This window comes from Lithobates pipiens, unplaced genomic scaffold (assembly GCF_037356315.1).
Source record: "Lithobates pipiens isolate NorthernLeopardFrog02 unplaced genomic scaffold, aLitPip1_a1.2 Scaffold_18, whole genome shotgun sequence".
Taxonomy (NCBI): Eukaryota; Metazoa; Chordata; class Amphibia; order Anura; family Ranidae; genus Lithobates; species Lithobates pipiens.
In genome coordinates this window covers 502000248-502022348 of record NW_027507758.1, presented here as the reverse complement: position 1 = coordinate 502022348, position 22101 = coordinate 502000248, and the positions used below count along the sequence as shown (strand labels likewise).

Sequence of the window (22101 nt, the reverse complement as noted above, 5' to 3'; positions counted from 1 at the left end):
GGCTATTTTTTCTCCTCGCACTGATAGCGTGAGGAGATTAAAAAAAGCTGATCGCCGCGGCTCTCAGAGGGACATCAGTCCCGATCAGGGAGAGCTGCCGCCAGCTCATGTGTGCTCACCTGTGCAACCTGCCAGTGCCATCTACCAGTGCACAACAGTGCCGCCTACCAGTGCCCACAGTACCACCCATCAGTGCCCACAGTGTCACCAATCAGTGTCACCAATCAGTTCCTCATCAACAGTGCTGCCCATCAGTGTCACCTACCAGTGCCCATCAGTGTCACCTACCAGTGCCCATCAGTGCCACCCACCAGTGCAGCCTATCAGTGCCACCCAGTGATTCCTCCTCAGTGCATATCAATGAAGGAGAAAAATTAACTGCTTGCAAAACAAACTATGAAACATGATTTTTGTTTTTCAACATTTTCCGTCTTAGAAAAAAATAAAAATCCCAGCTGTGATTAACCAGTTCCCTACCGCCGTATTGTAAAATGACGGCGGCAAGAACTGTTCCTCCCTTCTGGTGGGCGTCATATGACGTCCTCTGCTTCCTGGCATTGTGGAGAGTGCGCTCACCGCATCGCCAGGGACCTCAATGTCCTCCGGGCACCCGCAATTGCCCGGTAACCTTGCCAGGACGTGGATCTGTGTGTGTAAACACACAGATCCACGTCCTGTCAGGGGAGAGGAGAACTGATCAGATGTTCCTTGTACAGAGGAACACCGATTGGTCTCCTCCCCTCATCAGTCCCATCCCCCCACAGTTAGATTCACTCCCTAGGACACACATTTAACCCCTGCAGTGCACCCTAGTGTTAACCCCTTCCTTGCCAGTCACATTTATACAGTAATCTGTTCATTTTTTATAGCACTGATCGCTTTATAAATGTGAATGGTTCCAAAATAGTGTCAGAAGTATCCAATGTGTCTGATGTGTCCGCAATGTCACAGTCATGATAAAAAGCGCAGATCGCTGCCATTAGTAGTAAAAAAGAAATAAAATAATAATAAAAATGACAAATCTATCCCCCATTTTGTAGATGCTATAACTTTTGCACAAAGCAATCAATAAACGCTTACTGGGATTTTTTTTAACAAAAATATGTAGAAGAATACGTATCAGCCTAATCTGAGGGAAAAATATATATATTTTTTTTTAAATGGGATATTTATTATAGCAAAAAGTAATACATATTGTGTTTTTTTTTTCAAAATGTACGCTATTTTTTGTTTATAGCGCAAACAATAAAAAAACGCAGAGGTGATCAAATACCACCAAAAGAAAGCTCTATTTGTGGGGGGAAAAAAATTATCAAAATTTATTTGGGTACAACGTCACATGACTTTTATTCAAAGTGCATCAGCGCTGAAAGCTGAAAATTGGTCTGGACAGGAGAGGGGTTTAAGTGCCCAGTAAGCAAGTGGTTAAAGTTGCTGAAATAGTTTTACCGCACCAGGTGACACCAACCCTAGTGACCCCACTGCACACATTTACATATGAATGAGTGGAAGAGAAGCCTCAAATTATGCAGGGAATCTGGGAAGTTGTAGGAAGAGAGGTCCAGCAGACAGGCAGCACTCAGGATTTCCATGATGTCCTCATCCCCAGGCAGTGCCATTGATAAGGCAGTACAGCCAGCCACCCTGTACTGGGCCCGGGCCCTATCAGTTCAAAAGGGGGGGGGGGGTAGGCACCTTCTAAGCAGGAAAGCTGGCTGTACTGTCTTATTGCAGACACTAATCCTGTTCTGCCTTGCCCTGCAATGCTGCCAACTTCTCCTTCTGGCTACACTGCAGGGGAGATGTTCTAGCAAATGCACCCCTTCCATCTGCTGCCCAAGCCCCCCTGTGAGCCCCTTTCCCACACAGCACTTCCAGCTTCCCTCCTCTCCTCTCCTACCAGCAGCTGCTGTAGGCACACAGGGGGAATTTATTGACCCCTTCTTTTCTTGAATGGGCACAGTGAGTGATTGGTACCAATCATTTTGGTGTCCATTCATCACTGAAGCATAGTAAACTGTGTTTACTGTTAGAGATTTTGAATGTATTACTATTTTAAGTGATAAAAGTTTCTGAAAAATATATGAAACACATGGATGTTATAATGTAATTGTAATGTTAGTTTCTGAAGGTTACTGACAGTGACAGAGAAAAGTAATTTTGCTGTGTAGGTAGTTCTATTCTGAGTTACTATATCAGGACAATGGGTGGAGTTATACAACTTAACTATAGACTGAAGCCATATAAGCATACCCTGTTTCCCCTAAAATAAGACATAGTGTGATTGTCGGTGATAGCTGCAATAAAAGCCCTACCCCCCAAATAAGCCCTAGTTAAAGTCCTTGTAGGTTTTCTTTTCAGGGTAGGGCTTATTTTTGAGGAAACAGAGTAGGGCTTATTTGGGTGGTAAGGCTTATATTGCAGCCAACACCGACAATCAGGCTAGGTCTTATTTTAGGGGAAACAGGGTATATGCAAGAATGGGTGTCACTCTAGTGAAATGCTGACATAAGATTATGAAACAGTACAAGAATCCAAGAGGGTTGAATGGCTTGAATGGCTGGAAGAGAGGGAAGGAACCCTACACTATGGAAGAGAATGTAACATCTGATACCTCTTCCTCCGTTTGAAGCCTTCACCTTACCAAATGTAACCAGCTGTCATTATGTAAGGCTTGTCTTTGCTTATCTTAATGAAGAATAAACAACTTTTCTTGACGTATTGTACGAACTAAGGATTCTTCAATTTCTAGAATGAAACAAATTCCTAACATTTTAGTGGAGATGCGGCCTTGGATAAAGACAGACATACTTCTCCTTCACACACCCACTAGGAGAGATGACAGACATATTTACACAAAGACTTTGACAAGTTGGAATGCTATTCATCCAGAAATGCCCTTGAGATAGAAGAATACTAGATAATAGATATTATTATATTCTTCATTTACTATGCTTCAGTTTGTGAATAAGCAAAAAGCTCTAGAGCGCTTCCTATTCATTCATCTTTGCAACTAAAGCTGCAAAGAAAGGGACTGATACGTCTATGTCATCAGTCACTTCTGGTCGGGGAGGGGTCCTATCAGGTAGGCTATATGGGGCCCGTCTGATTTCTAACAGCAGGCCTGTCCCAAGGTCAGCATCTTAATCAAGAACAATGTTAGTGTGAGTGTTGAGTGTTATCTGAACATTGATGGATCTTGCCTTCTAGAAGAAATGAACATAGTATAGGTAAAGTATTGTTTGTCGGTATATAGTGTTGTTCAATAACAAAACTGAGTTATGTACCAGTATCATTTGTATCCATTTGTTGGAGGACAGCACCTTGAGTTAAAGGTATGACCTGACTGATGTGGCTTTGTGTTAAATGTATGTTGTCTTGCCAGCTAACTTGTACATCATTTGAAGAATCTACGGCTGAATGTGTGCCTGTTGCTACACTAGGGCATAACACTGGCACTTAGGGCAGAGAAAACAGTATTAAAGGGGCAAATGGGATCTTGTAAAAAGGGCCTCTGAGAATTTAAGAAAAAGTAAATATGATTAGAAAAATAAATTGTAGTATGGTGAAGCTGCAGAATAGCAAACAATGAGGTAAAACAGGTTGCTATGGTCCAAGCCATCCAAGCTGATGGCTTAGATGTATATCATATAACATCCTTCAGTTTTTATATGAGCAACCCTGAAGAAGAGCATGATATTTCTACTATTGAAATGCATGGAAGGTCTCTGTAAATCATATGTATGATCAAGGTTATGTTCATAACGCTACCACTGTGTTTAGTCCATTTGTATCAGCCGCTTATGTGCTTTTAACAAATTCATATTTCATTTTTGTCATTTAATAAAGATTTGTATGCCTTTTTTATATACAGTATATATCCACGTTTTGGAGTCTGTCTGTTTTATCATTAAATAGTCCCGTATATCTCTCCTTGGAGGGTATTTGTTTCTCTTCATGTTTGACACACTTCCTATCAATGAATCATCTCAACTCTACCTTGGTGATGAAATACACATTGTGAGTCATTATTGTGATATCACCATTGGGTACAATGTGCACAAAATTCTAATGACTGTCCCATGAGTTCCTACTGCCCGGTTTGGTTTGAACAGGCCCAACTGTACTTACTCTTAAAGCCCAGTGAAAAAGGGAGAAGCTTCACTTGTCTGCCCCCCCCCCCCCCCTTCACTCTGGCACATTTGGCACCTTTTGGGGGGAGTGGGTACCTGGCTTAGACAGTTACCTGCTCCCACTTCTGGCTCAGTTTGCTGTGGCTGTTTGGCCCCTATCCTTCCCCTGCAGCCTTCTTGGACACTTCACAGGTCCCAGAATACTGCAGCCATTTCACAGAGCGCTGCAAGGTTGGTAAATGTGCAGTAGAAAACCAGCTGTGAAGCCGCACGGCTTCACTGTTGATTTCCCTTAGTCAAGATGTTGGTACCAGCACCACTGGATGCCTGGAAAGGTAAGTGCCCTAATATTTAAAGTCAGCAGCTACAGTATTTGTAGCTGCTGACTTTTAATGTTTTCGGGGAGCCTGGGGCTCCTCTTTAAAGAGGAAGTAAACCCTAATGGGTTTACTTCCTCTTTGTTTCCCTGCAAAGGCAAAGCATGTGTCACTTACTTGACACAGGTGCCAGCGATGTCCCCGATTTCCTTGCTGGCTGGCAGCATCCATCTTCCTTCTGAGGTCATGGACTCCGGCTCTGTGACTGGCCAGTCACGACATGTCTTTTAATGAAAACGGCACGCCGTGACCCTTCTAAAGTGTGCATGCGCCGAGTACATTGGTGCATACGTAGAAGGAATCCTCGTATGGGGAATTGTAAATATCTCCTAAACCATGTAGGTTTAAGAGATATTTGCAGCACCTACAGGTAAGCCTTAATCTAGGCTTACCTGTAAGTTAAAGTGAGTTGTAAGGGTTTACAACCACTTTAACCACTTGCTTACTGGGCACCTAAACCCCCCTCCTGCCCAGACCAATTTTCAGCTTTTAACGCTGTCACGCTTTGAATGACAATTGCGCAGTCATACAACACTGTACCCAAATTACATTTTTATAATTTTTTTTCCAACAAATAGAGCTTTCTTTTGGGGGTATTTGATCACCTCTGGGTTTTCATTTTTTGTTAAAAAAATGTAAAAAGACAGAATAATAAAAAAAAATTAAAAAACGTTTTATATTTTGTTAATAAGTTTTGCAAACAGGTAGTTCTTCTCCTTCATTTATATACGCTAATGGGCACTGATAGGCTGCACTGATTGGCACCGATAGGCTGCACTGATGGGCACGATAGGCTGCATTGGTGGGCATTGATAAGGCAACACTGATGGCCACTGATAAGGTGAAACTGATGGGCACTAATAGGTGGCACTGGTGGGCACTGATAGGTGGCATTGGTGGGAACTGAGAGGTGGAACTGATGGGTGGCACTAATGGGCAGCACTGAAGGGCATTGATAGGTGGCACTGGTAGGTAGCACTGATAAGCAGCACTACTAGGTGGCACTGATGAGGCACTGATTGCCACCACTTGTGGGCACTGATAGGTGGCACTGATTGCTGGCACTTATGGGTGGTAGTGATGGGCACTGATCGGCACTGGTCGGCACTGGTAGGTGACACTGATAAGCAGCACTACTAGTTGGCACTGATGAGGCACTGATTGCCACCACTTGTGGGCATTGATAGGTGGCACTGATTGCTGGCACTTAAATAACGTGGGCACTGATTTGTGGCACTGATTTGTGGCACTGGCAGGCAGTACTCGTGTTCATATAACAGGCTGTTCCTCTTCGGGACCAATGTCCCTGCAAACAGAAGCTGGTGATTGGCTTTTTTTCTCCTCACGCTGTCAGCATGAGAAGGAAAAAAAAACTATTACCGATCCTCTGTTTATATCACGTGATCAGCTGTTATTGGCTGACAGCTGATCATGTGGTAAGGGGTCGGGGCCAGCCCCTTACTCGGATCTGTGATCACCTGAGTCTCATTGACTCTGTTGATCACAGCGTGCCCCACGCACACCCTTCAGGGGGGCATGGCCAGCTTTGAAAGGGGAGGAGTTCCAGAGACATACTCCCGGCAAAGCAGATCCACGCTGTAGCCTTCATTCGGCTATAGTGTGGATCTGAAGGAGTTAAATTATAACTAAAGGCAAAAACATTTTTTTTAGCTTTGGATAGGGAAAAGGGAAAAGAGCACCTGTCAAGTTTATTGCTGTTTTTGCCCCCATTAGGGAGAATCACCTTCTCTATTAGTCCTGTTTACCATTATCACTGAAGGTTAAAGGAAAGGGAAAAAAATCCAAAATGGTGGGTTTTCCCAGAACAGGAATAGTGTGGCTATCCTCCAATGTGGACAGTTCTGGTGACCCTGGTGACAACCAGGGATTTTCTCTCACTTCCCATTTTAGCTCTGTTACAGGAAGTGAAGGGAATTTTCCCTAATGAGACACAGATAGTAAAACGCTGACAGGGTCTATAACCCTCTCTCTAGTCAAAAGAAAAAAAAGTTTTGCCTTTATTTATTTAAATTATTCTCATTGGGGAAAGTTATGTAAAAAGCAGATAGATGTGCCTGTATGGTGCAACTCTGTGTAAGTTGTTTCCTAGACTTAAATGGGCCTCCAGTTTATTCTTGTCAATAACCAAAATGTAAACAATGGAGACTTTTGGAACCCATAAAGCCAGAAGGAAATGTGATACTTTATGTGTTACCTAAAAGATGGAATATGTCATTTCATTTGATGTGAAAGTTGGCAGAAATGGAAACCTGCCATGAGAGAAATATGGGGCTTGTAATTCTCTCCTCTCTTTAAACTCTAGTGCCTGGCTGTCATACTGACCCTTTGGCTACATTGGTTGAAAACAACCCTATGACAGTGGCAGTTGTTTCCTACCTCCACTCCAGGGTTGCCGTCTCTATCTGGTTCTTCGTCATTCAATGTGGGTCAATGTAAGCCACTGACTAGGAACAAGTATGCATATAACTCTTTTTGACTTCTGATCAGTGAATGCCCCGTACACACGATTGGACATTGATCGGAACATTCCGACAACAAAATCCATGAAAACATCAAGAACGCAGTGACGTACAACGAGCCGAGAAAAATTAAGTTCAATAGCCAGTGCGGCTCTTCTGCTTGATTCCGAGCATGCGTGGAACTTGTGTCAGAATTGTGTACACACGATCAGAATTTCCGACAACGGATTTTGTTGTTCAAAAATTTGAGAACCAGATTTCAAATTTTGTGCGATGGAAAATCTGATGGAAAATGTCTGATGGAGCCTATACATGGTCGGAATTTCTGTCAAAAATCTCCCGTCGAACATTTTCAGTCGGAAAATCCAACCGTGTGTACAGGGAATAAAAAAACTAACATTTCCCAAAGAAGGTCATCAATGGCGGTCCGCATACTTCTCATAATAGGAATATTTTAACAGCAAACTGCATTTTTATACATTTCTTAGCAGAGTTCACATCAGGATCCCCTTTCTTGTATTTTCCTATCATGTTGGTGAAATAATATTATTACTAATTTTGGATGTAATAATCGGCTGGGAAGCCAGGATCTTTTTTTTTTTTTCAGGCTTTCCAGCCTAGAGGTGAGACCTGGGGACTTAGTGACCCCATATCTCACTGTAAAGAGGACCTGTCACGCACTATTCCTATTACAAGGGATGTTTGCAATAATAAAAGGAAAAAAAATGTAAAAAGAAAGCATCAAACTAGAAAAATAAAAGTAAAATTAACAATAAAAGAAAAAAAAATGAAAGCGGCCCTGTCCCAGCGTGCTCACTCGCAGAAGCAAATTGATGCGTAAGTTATGCCCACATATGTAAATGACGTTCAAACCACACATGTGAGGTATCGCCACGAACGTTAGAGTGAGAGAAATAATTCTAGCACTAGAGCTCTTCTGTAACTCAAAACATGTAACCTGTAAAATTTTTAAAGCATCGCCTATGGGGATTTTTAAGTTCTGAAATTTGGCGCCATTCCACGAGCATGCGTAATTTTGAAGCGTGACATGTTAGGTATATGTTTGATATATGTATGTATGTATAAATGATGTTTGTAACATCATCTTTCACATTATGCAAAAAAAATTGGCTAACTTTACTGTTTTTTTTATTTTAAAAAACGTAATGGGCTACTATGCATCACATAGTAGCCCATTATGTGACACCTACCTGCAGGAGAAGCCCACAATGTCCCCGTCTTCCTCACTAGTAGCAAGCTCCCATCCTTCATCCCTCTTCCTTCTGGGGCCGCGAACTCCGGCTCTGTGACTGGCCGGAGTCACGTGAGGTCACTCGCGCACATGCGTGCAGGAGCCGCCTTTAACGGCATGACCCGAGCTAGAAACGGCACAGCGTGCCCTTTCTAACTTCGGCGCATGCGCAGAAAAAATCACCACGCAATGATTTGCAAATATCTCCTAGACCGTGCAGATCTCGGATATATTTCAAGCACCTACGGGTAAGCCTTAATCTAGGCTTACCTGTAGGTTAAAGTGGTTGTAAAGGGTTTACAACCACTTTAATAAATCAGCTGTGGTTGTTCTTCTCTGTACTTGCTAGTGCAAATAAACATGTTTAGATGCCCCATAACAACCATTCAGAATATATTTAACATTGTTTAGTGGAGGTTAGAGAATGATGCTAACATCTGATTGGTTGTTATGGGAAAAATCGAAAGATCCCTATGTTACAGTCTTCCTAAACAAGAAAAAAAACGTCTTTTTGGTGCACAGAATCCATCTTTCAAAATTCTGCATTCATCTCTCCACTCACCCCTCTTTCTAGTTGTTTCAGCGAGCTTAGTGAAGCTTTGCAGTAAAAATGTGTCCTTGATTTGCAGTGAATTGAAGCAGAAGGAGACAATGTTTTATTGATGCAGTTTCTCCTGTATCTAAGGAGTCATGTGTCAGGTCTGCAATATAGGACAAATCATCTATGGGTTGCTTCATTCTGAAAGAGGAAATATACTTTGGTGACCAATTCTAATGAAAATCTGTGACAAATAATTAGATCACACTGCAAAAGGAGTAGTGCAACCTCTTTCTATTTTGAGCCCAGACTCACAATAAGACATCCCTAGCTCCTCTAGTCTGTGCTATGTACCTGCTCCCTCTAACTATATCACTAAGGTTCTTAAGCATCCCTTCCCTTGTTTTGTTTCAAATGCTGATTTATGCATTGACATGCCTGCTTAGAATCAGGCTGTCTGGACAGTATAGTCACCTACTGGCTTGGCACTATCTGCATGCAGCATAACTCTTCAATAAGACACATAAACTAAGTAAAATGCAATTTTATTTTTGATAATTGCAGTGCAGATGATGTTTTCCAGTATTTTGATGTGTAAGAATAGCTTTCTCTGCAAAGTGCCAACACTGACTGAGGGAACATGGAAGAAACAGCACGGGTTTAGATAGGACTGAACTATAGTGCCTTGAAAAAGTATTCATATCCCTTGAAATTTTCCATGCTACAACCAAAAACGTAAATATTTTATTGGGATTTTATGTAATAGACCAAGAAAAAGGGGCACATAATTGTGAAGTGGAAGGAAAAGGATAAATGTTTTTCAATATTTTTTATAAATAAATATGTGAAAAGTGTGGTGTGAATTTGTATTCAGACCCCTGAGTCATTACTTTGTAGAACCACCTTTCATTGCAACTACAGCTGCAAGCTTTGCACATCTATAGAGTGACATTTTTGCCCATTCTTCTTTGTAAAATAGCTCAGGCTCTGTCAGATTGGATGGAGAGCGCCTGTGAACAGCAATTTTCAAGTCTTGTCACAAATTCTCAAATGGATTTATGTCCGGACTTTGACTGGGCCATTCTAATACATGAATATGCTTTGCTCTAAACCATCCCATTGTAGCTCTGGCTGTATGTTTGGGGGCGTTTACCTGCTGGAAGGTGAACCTCAAGTCTTTTGCAGACTCTAATGCCGTGTACACACGACCGGACTTTTCAACAGACTAGGTCCGACAGTCTTCCCGACGTACTTTCGGTGGACTTTCTGAATGAACGGACTTAGACACACACAATCACACCAAAGTCCGACAGATTTGAACGTGATGTCGTACGACCGAACTAGAATAAGGAAGTTTATAGCCAGCAGCCTATAGCTGCCCTAGCGTCCGTTTTTGTCCGTCGGACTAGCATACACACAAACGGATTTCTCGGTCCGGCGGGAAAATTTAAAACATGTTCCATTTCTAAAGTCCACCAGATTTTTGGCAAGCAAAGGTCCAATGGAGCCCAAACACGATTGAATTGTTTGACGGACTCCCTCCGTCGGACCTTTGCTGTCAAAAAGTCCGGTTGTGTGTTTGCGGCATAACAGGTTTTTCTTCTAAAATTACCCTGTATTTGGCTCCATTCATCCTCCCAACAACTCTGACCAGCCTCCCTATCCCTGCTGAAGAAAAGCAGCCTCACAACATGATGCTGCACATGGTGTATTCAGAGTGATGTGCAGTGTTAGTTTTCTGCCACACATAGCATTTTGCTTTTAGGCCAAAAAGTTCAATTTCAGTCTCATCTGACCAGAGCACCTTCTTCTACATGTTTGCTGTGTCCCCACACGGTTTCTTGCAAACTGCAAATGGGATTTCTTATGGCTTTCTTTCAACAATTGCTTTCTTCTTGCCACTCTTCTATAAAGGCCAGATTTGTGGAGTGTATGACTAATAGTTGTCCTGTGGACAGATTCTCACACCTGAGCTGTAGATCTCTGCAGCTCCTCCAATGTTACCATGGGCCTCGTGGCTGCTTGTCTGATTAATAGACTCCTTGTCCTGCTTGTCAGTTTACGTGAACGGCCATGTCTTGGTAGGTTTGCAGTTGTTCCATACTCTTTTCATTTTCAGATGATGGATTTAACAGTGTTCTGTGAGATGTTCAAAGCTTGGGATATTTTATAACCAAACCCTGCTTTAAACTTCTCCATAACTTTATCTCTGACCTGTCTGGTGTTTTCCTTGGCCTTCACAATGCTATTTATTCAATAATGCTCTCTAACATCTGAGGGCTTCACAGAACAGCTGCATTTATACTGAGATTAAATTACACACATGTGGACTCTATTTACTAATTATGTGACTTCTGAAGACAATTGGTTCCACTAGATTTCAGTTAGGGGTGTCAGTAAAGGGGGTTGAATACAAATGCATGTGACACTTTGCAGGTATTTATTTGTAAAATAATTTGATAACCATTTATTGTTTTCCTTCCATTTCACAATTTTGTGCCACTTTGTGTTGGCCTGTCACATAAAATCCAAATAAAATTAATTTATGTTTTTGGTTATAACATGACAAAATGTGGAAAATTTCAAGGGGTATACTATATACTATAAATACATTTTCAAGGCACTGAAACTAGCACTAAACAGGAGAAGAGGACAAAGGGAGATACCAATCATGTAAACGAGTGTATCTAAACTGTCATTAGATGTCAGCATACTACAGAACAATAGTAACCTGATGCACTTCAAAACAACATAGAAAAATACATAAAGGTGGGACAGAATACCCCCTCTAGAAGTAGCAAGTTTCCCCTATTATACCAGCCTGGCTCATGTAAAGACATCAACATTTTGTTCAAATATTCTTCTAGATAAAGACCAACGAGAAAGGTAAATCCTTATGGCCATAGGCAGAAAAAATGGCCAAGCAGTTGCACTCTTTCCTTATAGCACTAGGGTCCTTGGCCTGGGTTAACTCATGTATGGCTAAGTGGGCTGGGGAGTAATTGGGCCCTGAAGTGCCAGGGACCGTCAGTTTCAGTTCCATACTTACTTATTCAGACTTAAAGAGGACCTTGAAATCCACAGATAATCCCTATATACTAGTTCCCCATCATAAATCCCAAGACTAAGCCCTTGTACACACGGTCGGACATTCCGAAGGAAAATGTCCGATCAGACCGTGTTGTCGGATAATCCGACCGTGTGTGGGCTTCATCTGACTTTTTCCATCGGAATTGCCGACTAACAAAGTTTGAGAGCTGGATATAAGAGTTTTCCGACAACATGATCCGATCGGACTTTGTCTGATCGTTTGTAGAGAATTCCGATCGGACAAAGTGCCACGTATTCTCAGATCAAATTCCTAGACCAAAGCTATTGGCTACTAGCCTGAACGTAGTGCCGTCGTAACTAAATAACGTCAACTTTGTCCGACTGTTTGTATGCAACACCAGTTTCGGACAAAATCCGTCGGAAAAAATCAGTTGTTGTCGGAATGTCTGACCATGTGTACAAGGGCTTAGAAAAAAAAAATACTAATTTGAGACCCTGATTTCTGGTCTGTTTGACTAGGTGAGAGTAGTATCATTGGTGTCCTCGTCAGAAGCTGATGATCACAGATTTCCTCTGAATTTACTTCTGCGCAGTGATAGTGTTGTATTACCAACAGAGGACTTTTTAGGATGCACTCATACTGACGGTTTTAACTGGTCGGGGGCTCGCCTCACCCCCTTGGTCTGATTTGTTTGTTTAGTGTGAGTGTTCTAAACCCTGTCTGGGAATGGTTAAGTGCACTGTGCCACTTGGAAGAGTGCTTGTGTGCTCCAAGTATAGCCTACTATAACATAGTGTCATGTAATAGTGCCTCTTTGTCCTTACTAAACCTGCAGCATTCTAGTGATCATTATTGTAGCATGATAGATATTACTGATATTTTAAGGTATTTCAAGAAAAAAAAAATATTTGTACCATAACATTTTAAATGGAACTTCACCCCCCCATTATTTTCAAACCTCTGCTTGCTGGGTTGTGGGTTCTGCAAAGTTCAGATACTCTTGCCCAGTGGATTCTGCGTTGTCCTGCAGAATCCTCTTCCCTTCTGACACCGATCAGGTCTTGCGCCATGTTTTTGTGTGAGGTGAAGGTTGACGTCTCTTCTGAGTTCATCTGCTGATGATATGCCGCTAGGCACACCCCTCAGCCTTTTCTTTGTGAAAGGTTATACCTCCTGGGATTTGTGATATGCATAACCCAGGAGGCATGGGGAGCACAGTGTGCGTCATTGGCAAAGGTGAGAGACATGCATGGGGGGGGGGGGGATTAAAATGAAAAGACAATGTTTGTGTAGTAGAGGAGAGGAGGAATGGAGAGGAGGACTTTAATGTGCACTTAAGGCCCTTTTCATGCAAATGTTTTGATCGGGTCTGCCTGTCTGTCTTTCAAGTGTGTGTAAATAAACAGGCAGTCAGTTTACATCCAACCGTCCATAGAGGAGAGCGGGATGTGTCTGTGCCCGCCCTACATAAGCGAAGCAGAGACGGACATGTCACCCACCTGCTCAGCGGCAATCAGCAGATAAATTCCCTGTTGAGCAAGCGGATTGCAGGTAAAGTCCACCCCGTGTAAAAGACCCTACATCGCAAAGCATGTTTTATAGTGATTAGACACTTTGAATAAAAAAGTTGCAGTATTTGTTGGGTAATGTCATTACATACTGTATGTTCATTCAGATATATTGGGTAATTGGAATATTTTTTGTCATGTAGAAAACTCCATACTAACTTATGCAAATTTCAACAAATCTTATATATTTCAATGGAACTAGGATGTTAATTAAATCAGTTTAAATCCAGCAATTCATTAAACATGCAGCATGTGTACTCTTAAGAATCCTCTCCAAGAACCGCAGGGGGTTGTCATCAGACTCTAATAACAGTTAAATGGACCATTTCACTTCCACTTCCTATTTCTGTCACTGCCAGCTTAGCACACAGGGGGTACTGGATGCAGGCTGTCATCTGAGCCTGCTTTCATTGATGTTGATAGAGATGACAGATTCACCTGATGTGCCTTCTTTGTGTTTCAGCATGTCGTCCTGGGTTATACAAGGCTTTGCTGACCGATTCGTACTGTACAAAGTGTCCACCCCACAGCTTCTCCCTGCAGGACAGTTCAGCTGAATGCACATGTGAGAGAGGTTACTACAGAGCCAAGTCCGACCCCAAGTCTATGGCATGTACCCGTAAGTTTGCTTCTTCTTCTTTCCTAAATGTTATTATTATTGGTATTATTATTATTGTTTTTATTACTTTCTTTGCAATTTTTAACCACAGAGAACAAGAAAACTCACTCAATGAATTGCTTAACCACTTAAGCCCAGGACCAATTTGCAGCCAAAGGACCAAGCCCCTTTTTGTGATTCGGCACTGCGTCGCTTTAACTGACAATTGCACGGTCCTGCGACGTGGCTCCCGAACAAAATTGACGTCCTTTTTTTTCCATAAATAGAGCTTTATTTTGGTGGTATTTGATCACCTCTGTGGTTTTTATTTTTGGCGCTATAAATAAAAATAGAGCGACAATTTAGAAAAAAATGCAATATTTTTTAATTTTTGCTATAATAAATATCCCCAAAAAATATATAAAAAAACATTTTTTCTCCTCAATTTAGGCCAATTCGTATTCTTCTACATATTTTTGGCAAAAAAATCGCAATTAGCGATTATTAATTGGTTTGCGCAAAAGTTATAACGTTTACAAAATAGGGGATAGTTTTATGGCATTTTTATTAATATAATTTTTTTACTAGTAATGGCAGTGATCAGCGATTTTTATTGTGACTGCGACATTATGGCAGACACATCGGACATTTTTTACACATTTTTGGGACCATTGTCATTTATACAGCAATCAGTGCCATTTAAATGCACTGATTCCTGTAAAAATGACACTAGCAGTGAAGGAGTCAACCACTAGGGGGCAGTGCAGGTGTTATTTATGACGTTATGTGGTTTTTTATTGTAGAGGGGCGTGGCCTGGCATGTGACATCACTGATCGTCCTTCCCTATAAATGGGAAGAGACTATCGGTGACAGCCACACAGGGAAGCACGGGGAGAGGTTTGTTTACACAGTCCTCTCCTCGTTCTTCAGCTCTGTGACCCGATCACAGGACACCAGCGGCGATCGGGTCCGCTGGTTCCGCGGCCAAGGTCACGGAGCACAGGACCGGGTCGGGAGCATGCCGCCATGGCTGGGCACTTAAAAAGCAATGTACAGGTACGTGCGGTCCTTAAGTGGTTAAGCTATTTAAAGTGGTTGTTAACCCTTACATATACCCAGTGAAGTGACGGGCCTCAGGTGATACACAGCGATGAAAAAAATACTCATACAGAAGTTCTACCTGTCTATCTGCAGCCCTTTCTTCTCTACATCGGCTCAAATTGCTGAATTTTAAAACTTGCCTGAGAGCTCAGAAAAAAGGGGGCGGAAAGCTAAAGTAACACACTGCAGAACTCAGTGAGAGCTCTCAACTGGAGGTCCCTCCCCGTCACCATTTTTCTCTTGGTGTCAGGAAAACTCATCAGAAGTGAATCTTAATTGAGACAAGTAAACACTATAGAGGGATATGTTTTGTTCCTATTGCATGCCTGAGGTTTACAACCACCTTAAGAAACACTGTAGTGGTGCTTAAAGTCTAACTAAAGGCAAGGCTTTTTGATTAGAAGGATTAAAAGGATTATAACACTTTATTACTGTCTGTTACTCTGTTAGGGATATTCACCCTATTTATCCTTTATACTGTTATTACCAAGAGTGAAAGAAAATTACAAATTTTTGGTTGTTACCAGAACAGGAAAAGAGGAGAAATCTTTCTATGGGGAGCCTAGTTCTGGAAACCCTGGCTACAATTAGGGATCCCTCACTTCGGAAGGATTTAATTTGGCTATGTGACAGGAAGTGAAGGGAAATCTACGTAACAGGATACAAATGGCAAAAAAAAAAAAAATCTTTTGGGTTATAATCCTCCCTTACTTAAAAGCAGAACGTCACCCAAAAGGGGAAGTTCCGCTTGTTTGCATCCTCCCCCCTTCGCTGCCATATTTGGCACTTTTTGGAGGGAGGGGCAGCAAGCTCTAAAAGGTCAATAAACCAAACCTTACCAGTAAAATAGTAAAAACAGTGCTGTGCTAAAACACAACAATAAATTATTATTATTATACATGATTTATATAGCGCCAACAGTTTACGCAGCGCTTTACAATGTATTGGCGGGGACAACACAATTACAGTACAGTTCAATACAAAATGTACGGGAGGGCTCACATTCTAAAGGGAGGGGGTGGTGATACAAAAGGTAATAGCTGCAGAGAATGATTTGATGGGGGTGGCTCGGGATGGTAGTTAGGTGGGTGTGGGATTAGCTTCCCTCAATAAATGAGTTTTCAGGGATCTCCTAAAGGTGGACAGGGTAGGGGCTGATCCCAGGCTGGGGCAGGGAGTTCCAGAGGATGGGAGAGGCTCTGGAGAAGTCCTGAATGTGAGCATGGGAGGAGGTAACAAGGGAGCTAGAGAGAAGGAGTTCCTGGGAGGAACGGAGGGGGCGATTTGGGCGATATCTGCAGATGAGGTTGGTGATGTAGATGGTGGCGATGTGGTGGATGGCTTTGTATGTTATGGTTAGCATTTTGAATGTTACACGGTGGGGTAGGGGAATCCAGCGAAGGGATTGGCAGAGAGAGGCGGCAATCACTGATCTATTAGTGAGGTGTATTAGTCTAGCAGCAGAATTCATAATAGACTGAAGGGGGATAGCCTGATTAAAGGTAGGCTATTAAGGAGAGAATTTCAGTAGTCAAGGCGGAAAATAATTAAGGAGTGAATGAGTTGCTTTGTGGTGTCATTAGTCAGGAAGGGTCGAATTCTGGAAAAAATGATGTCACAAAACATAAATATATCAAGTGAAGAATCCAGGTGAATAAGTGGTTACTGTCCCTTTAAATGACATGGGACAATAATGTCTGAATAGTGTGTCCCTTTAAATAACATGAATCGTTAACGTAAGTAATATACTGTATAATTCCGTTCATCTATATATCACGTGACCAGTCCATGAAAAGAATAAAAAATAAACATACATTTAAGGGGTAACTCCAAAAATCTCTCCAAGGTGATTGGAAAAATAACAGTCATAGCAACAGAGATCCACATTGGAGGATTTTGAATTGCCCGTACCTCTTGCCCTAATGACAGCTCAAAATATATGGATCTAGCCTCAGTCTCTGTCTTGGTGACAATGGTCACAGGGACAAACCAAGGGGTGTATCTTCCCAACGAGGACAGACAGAAATAAAAAATTGAAAAACTCCTCACCGCGCTATCCAGTACTCCAATCCAAATCCATCACTTCCACACATATTTTTACCTACAAATGCAAATGGATGAACATACATTTGTCCCTTACTAGCCTACCAATTAAAAGGCAGTGCCCTTTCCTGTCTTCACACAAACCTAGACAGGTAAATTTTCATAGAGATCGGAGACATGTCCCCACCAGGAATGGAAAGGAATAGTACAAAGTCTTTAAACAATCATCCAGCTTTACAAACGTTCACAATCTATATATGGAATAAGATAAATTCAGTGCTTCTTATTCTGGCCCAACTGGTTGCGTCCAGCTCCGGGTGGGTTCCAGGTGCAAACCAACATATACGAGTAAAAAACAAATGTTATTAAGCTATTTCCTGTGCTAGTTGAATTTTTCCTGTTGATCCCAAATGGAAATTACCTAATTTGGCTTCAAAATGGCGGTAAGTATGATAGGAATGATACCTAATGCCCTCTAGTGGCCAGTTGCTGCATTTTCCATTTAAATAATGGGAAAACATTCGACCAACACAGGGAATAGCCTAATACCATTTGGCTTTTGTCCTCTGTTTGCACAGAACAAATGTACTTTCACTGGATGGACTTGCTAGATGAAGGAGGATTGTCTCTCAAAAACAGATATGATTATTCCATTATACTGCACTTTGTGCAATAACAACTATTTAATATTTCTTAATATGCTAGTAAATTTCACTGCTTTACTTTTGGTGAACATAGGAAGGCTTTATCATTACTATGAGGATACATAGATGACAGGAGCCAGATAGAGGAGGCCACCAATGGTACCAATAGTTTGCAGCTCAGGTAACATTACGATCCTTTAGTAACACAAAGTGACCTGGTTCCTATTGTTTCACTAATAAATAGCATTATAAAAACCAATCCAATAACATATACATTCTCTGGACATACAGTATAAAAACTTGGTGCAATCTACCCTCTAGAAAACTCCTTGTTAATTTGGAAACTGCTTACAAGTTGAAGAAGCAACACACCGTTAACCAGCCTTATATTACATTGGAACTCTAAACGTTCCACATCTTAATGGGACGTACATGCCTTAATGGAATGTGCACTTGTGCAATTCTGAATGTCATCTATTGAAGGTGCAATCAAGAATTGTGTATTAAAGTGCTAATCATGTTGTGTATGTGAAATGTAATGGTACCGATCCATCAGGCAGAGCCTAGCCTCCTCCATCTGCTCAGTCCTTTGTTTAGTAATGCAAGAAGATAATAACTCGCCAATGCTTCATAAAGAGCAAGTTAAACGTGATATAAATGCATGTACGTTCTCTGGCTTTAATGTTCAGCAGCTGTGTTGTCTTACTTAAGCACAACTCCACATATAGATATATCACGCTGAAATGGCTCCCTTGTGCCATAAAAAAAGGGAGTTTACTCCCACAGGGTCCATTATGAGGTTTTATTTTTCTAAAATGGCTGCAGCTTACTCCATTTTCATAGTCTCATAGGACTGAAATCGGGGTGGTCTAACTTATTTTACTGCTCGCGGCTCATATACGATGCTGGTATACGTAATGCTCAGAACATTATGTAAATTAGAATTGTGCAATATCCCAAAACATACAGTAAGTGCTATAGAGTTTGAAGGCAGAATGTATTAAAAATTCAGCTCAAAAATATACCTTGTTGCACTATTATACATTATACATATACGGTTCTTAGTTATTATCAATAGTCAATAAAGAATACAGCAGTCAGATCTGCTTTTTATAAAACCATTACAAAGTGAACTTTATAGCTTTTAAAAACCATAATTAAAGTGGTTGTGCTCCTCGGACATGAAATATGAACATAGCATATCCTTCTAAAGTGTGCTTGTCTCAACTAGGAGCACTAGGTCTGCTGCTTCGTTCCTCTGGTATTAGTCTGAATCTTTTCTGAAAAGTATCCCTGCTGACACCAAGTGAAAAATGGTGACAGGGGAGGGATCTTCTCAGACTGACAGCCTCAGCTCTGTTCCTGTGTGCTGTGTGGAGGGGGTGTGTCTCTTCCCTCCAATCAGCTCTTAGGGCTCTCCTCACTGATATAACTTCTGCTCTCTGCCCCATGCTTTTCAGCGCTGGGAGATCCTGTGTAAATTCTGCACTTTGCATAGATATAAGGGAAATATGGTGGTAGATAAACAGGTACAAAGGATGTAGGAGGATTTGTTTAATCTTTGTGTATCGCTTGAGGCCAGTCACCTCACTGGGTATATGTTAGGATTTACAACCACTTAACCACTTTAAAAAAGGTTTTATATATACATCATATATATATATATATATATATATATATATATATATATATATATATATATATATATATATTTTTTTTTTTTTTTTTTTGGGGGAAATAATCAATACATTGGTTGACATATTGTACTGCATCCCTCATGTACAACACTCAATATTATTAACGTGGGCGTAGACTCCAATGCATGATTTTTACCTATAGGTAAGCCTATAATAAGGTCTACCTATAGGTACTGTAAATATCTCCTAAACGTGCACCGTTTAGGAGATATTTACTTTAGATGCAGCCTGTGACGTCATGAGTGCCTGCGCTCTGAAGGAATGACATACTCGTGCCGTTCCTTCAGAGTCCTGCGCTTTAAACAGCAGCTCCTGTGCGCATATGCGGGAGTGCAGTTGTCGCAGCTCCAGCCATTTACACAGCTGGATGGAAGACCAGGTGATGATGGAAGCACCTTCAGAGGCGACAGCTCCCCGCTGGAAGGCTTCGTTCTAAGGTAAGTTTCACATAATGTGCTAGTATGCACATTATGACATTGCCTCGCAGGTTTAAATATAAAGAAAAAAAAGACAGTGGTTTATGACTGCTTTAAGCCACTCATTTGTCCACATGGAACAAAAGTCATATCCCATTCACGTAAAGCTCATGTATAGTAATCCAACGTATTTCAATGCAAATTTTCCCCAGGGGGTAAAGTGGTTGATCATGTGGAGGGTATACAGTTGTACTGAATCAGTCAAACATATTAAAAATAAGGGTCTATGCACCCAGGTTAAGCCCGCTGGGTTCCGCCTAAGCCTATAAGGGCACAAACAAGGACATTTGGAGACACCTCTGCTGGACACACAGGCAAATGTGTATCACTGCCATATATCAATTATTCAGGTGCAGATAGAGGGAAAACCATGTGCCATGTGCTAAATCCCAATTTTTTTTTATCCTTTTCCAGTGGATACACAGACAGCAATAAAAACCAGTTGGGGTTGTAACCCTTCACCATTCTATCCAAAGCTAAAAAGATTTAAAAAAATGTCGGCTTTAGACACATTTTAAGAGCTACCAGTGGTCAGGGAGCTATGGGCTAGAGCAGTGGTTTTGAACAGAGGAGCCCTGATCCTTCTCTTCTCGAGTCTCCCGCTGATGCTCCTGGCCCTGTCTCCTGCTGAGTGCCCCCATAGCAAGCAGCTTGCTATGCGGGCACCCGAGCAGGCTCACTCCTGAGTTACTGCTCTGTGTGTCCATTCACACATGGAGTGTGGCTTGGCCCCACCCCCACTCTCTCCTCATTGGCTCACTGGCTGTGATTGTCTCAGCCAATATGGAGAAAGAGACCCAGGAGAGCTACTGCTCTCGTGCACATTGCCGAATTGAGAGGGGGCTCAGGTAAGTATTAGAGGAGGGCTGGGGGCCCTGAAGACTTTTTTCCTTCATACATAGAATGCATGAAGGCAAAAAACCTTGCGCCTTTACAACCACTTTAAGGGGTCAATTTATAATTACTTTTACACAAGATGCATAGAGTCAGGTTCAAAAAAAATTTCTAATTGGAATCAGTTGGAAAAAGTCTAAATCCTGAGTGAAATTTGGATGAATCTTGTGTGAAAACATTTATAAATACACCCCTTTAGCATTAGGATTCTGGACGGGGGTTCAGGTTTAATTTTAAAGGGTTAGGTCAGGGGTTTGGGATACAGCGAGGAGTTAACATTGGGGGTTATTTACAAAAAGGCAAATCCACTTTTGCACTGCAAGTGCACTTGGAAGTGCAGTCGCTCTAAATGTAAGGTGTAGATCTGAAATGAGTGGAAGCTCTGCTGATTTTATCAGCCAATCATGTGCAAGCTAAAATGAAGTTTTTTTCCCCTTGCATGTCCCCCTCAGATCTACAGTGACTTTACTTCCAAGTGCACTTTCAGTGCAAAGTGGATTTTCCTTTAGTAAATAACCCCCATTGTGTTTTACAGCTCATATTAGAGCTACTGCTATGGTTTTATTTAAAGCAGAGCTCCAACTTTTTACCTGTTTTCCCTTGGCACACAGCAACGTCCATCCTCCAACCCCTGTATTGCTGTAGGGACATGGGGGTTAGATGAAGATTCCAAAGCGCACTGGGGATACAGACATCTGACACTCCTGGAAGTGTCAAATGTAGAAGGCGCCGACAGGGGCTTCAGCACTGAAATTGAGGATACTATAATATCTCTTCTCTTGCAGAGCACTCTTATTTGGATCATTTTTTTTTACCTCTGACAGGGTTGCTTTAAGGGAATGGAATAAGACTTTTAGATTTGACCTGTGGTGGTCTGTTTGTCAAGCTTGCTATAGCTGCAGGATCATATTTATATAATTTGCAGCCTGGGGTTGATTGCGCTAAAGTATATCCTTTCCATCTTCTACCAGAGTTCAATTCCGCTGAAATATTTCCAGCGTGTTCACTATTTACCTGAATCGTTTTATAATAGCTATATGTCAACACATTGCTGACCAAATCTTATTTGTCATGTGCACGGCAAAGGCTTTTAATAAAAAAAATATATCAAATGATCTACATTCTTCATTGCACAGTATAGAAAAATGTCATTTGCTTTGTAGTTCAAATGTCCTTAAATGGCATGCCACACATTTATGGTATTTCAAATCATTTTGTGCAATTTTAAAGACTGAATGAGTTTCTGA

The 22101-nt window shown here is 41.5% G+C and overlaps 1 protein-coding gene across 2 annotated transcripts in view; it reads left to right on the top strand.

Moving 5' to 3' along the window:
* LOC143988804 (ephrin type-A receptor 3-like) overlaps positions 1 to 22101 on the top strand; it is a 321049-nt gene that overhangs the window by 143039 nt on the left and 155909 nt on the right. For both annotated transcript variants that reach the window (XM_077488668.1, XM_077488667.1), the window contains one exon: positions 13864 to 14019. In XM_077488668.1, coding sequence (XP_077344794.1) covers positions 13864 to 14019 — 156 coding nt within the window. The remainder of the gene's footprint in view (positions 1 to 13863; positions 14020 to 22101) is intronic.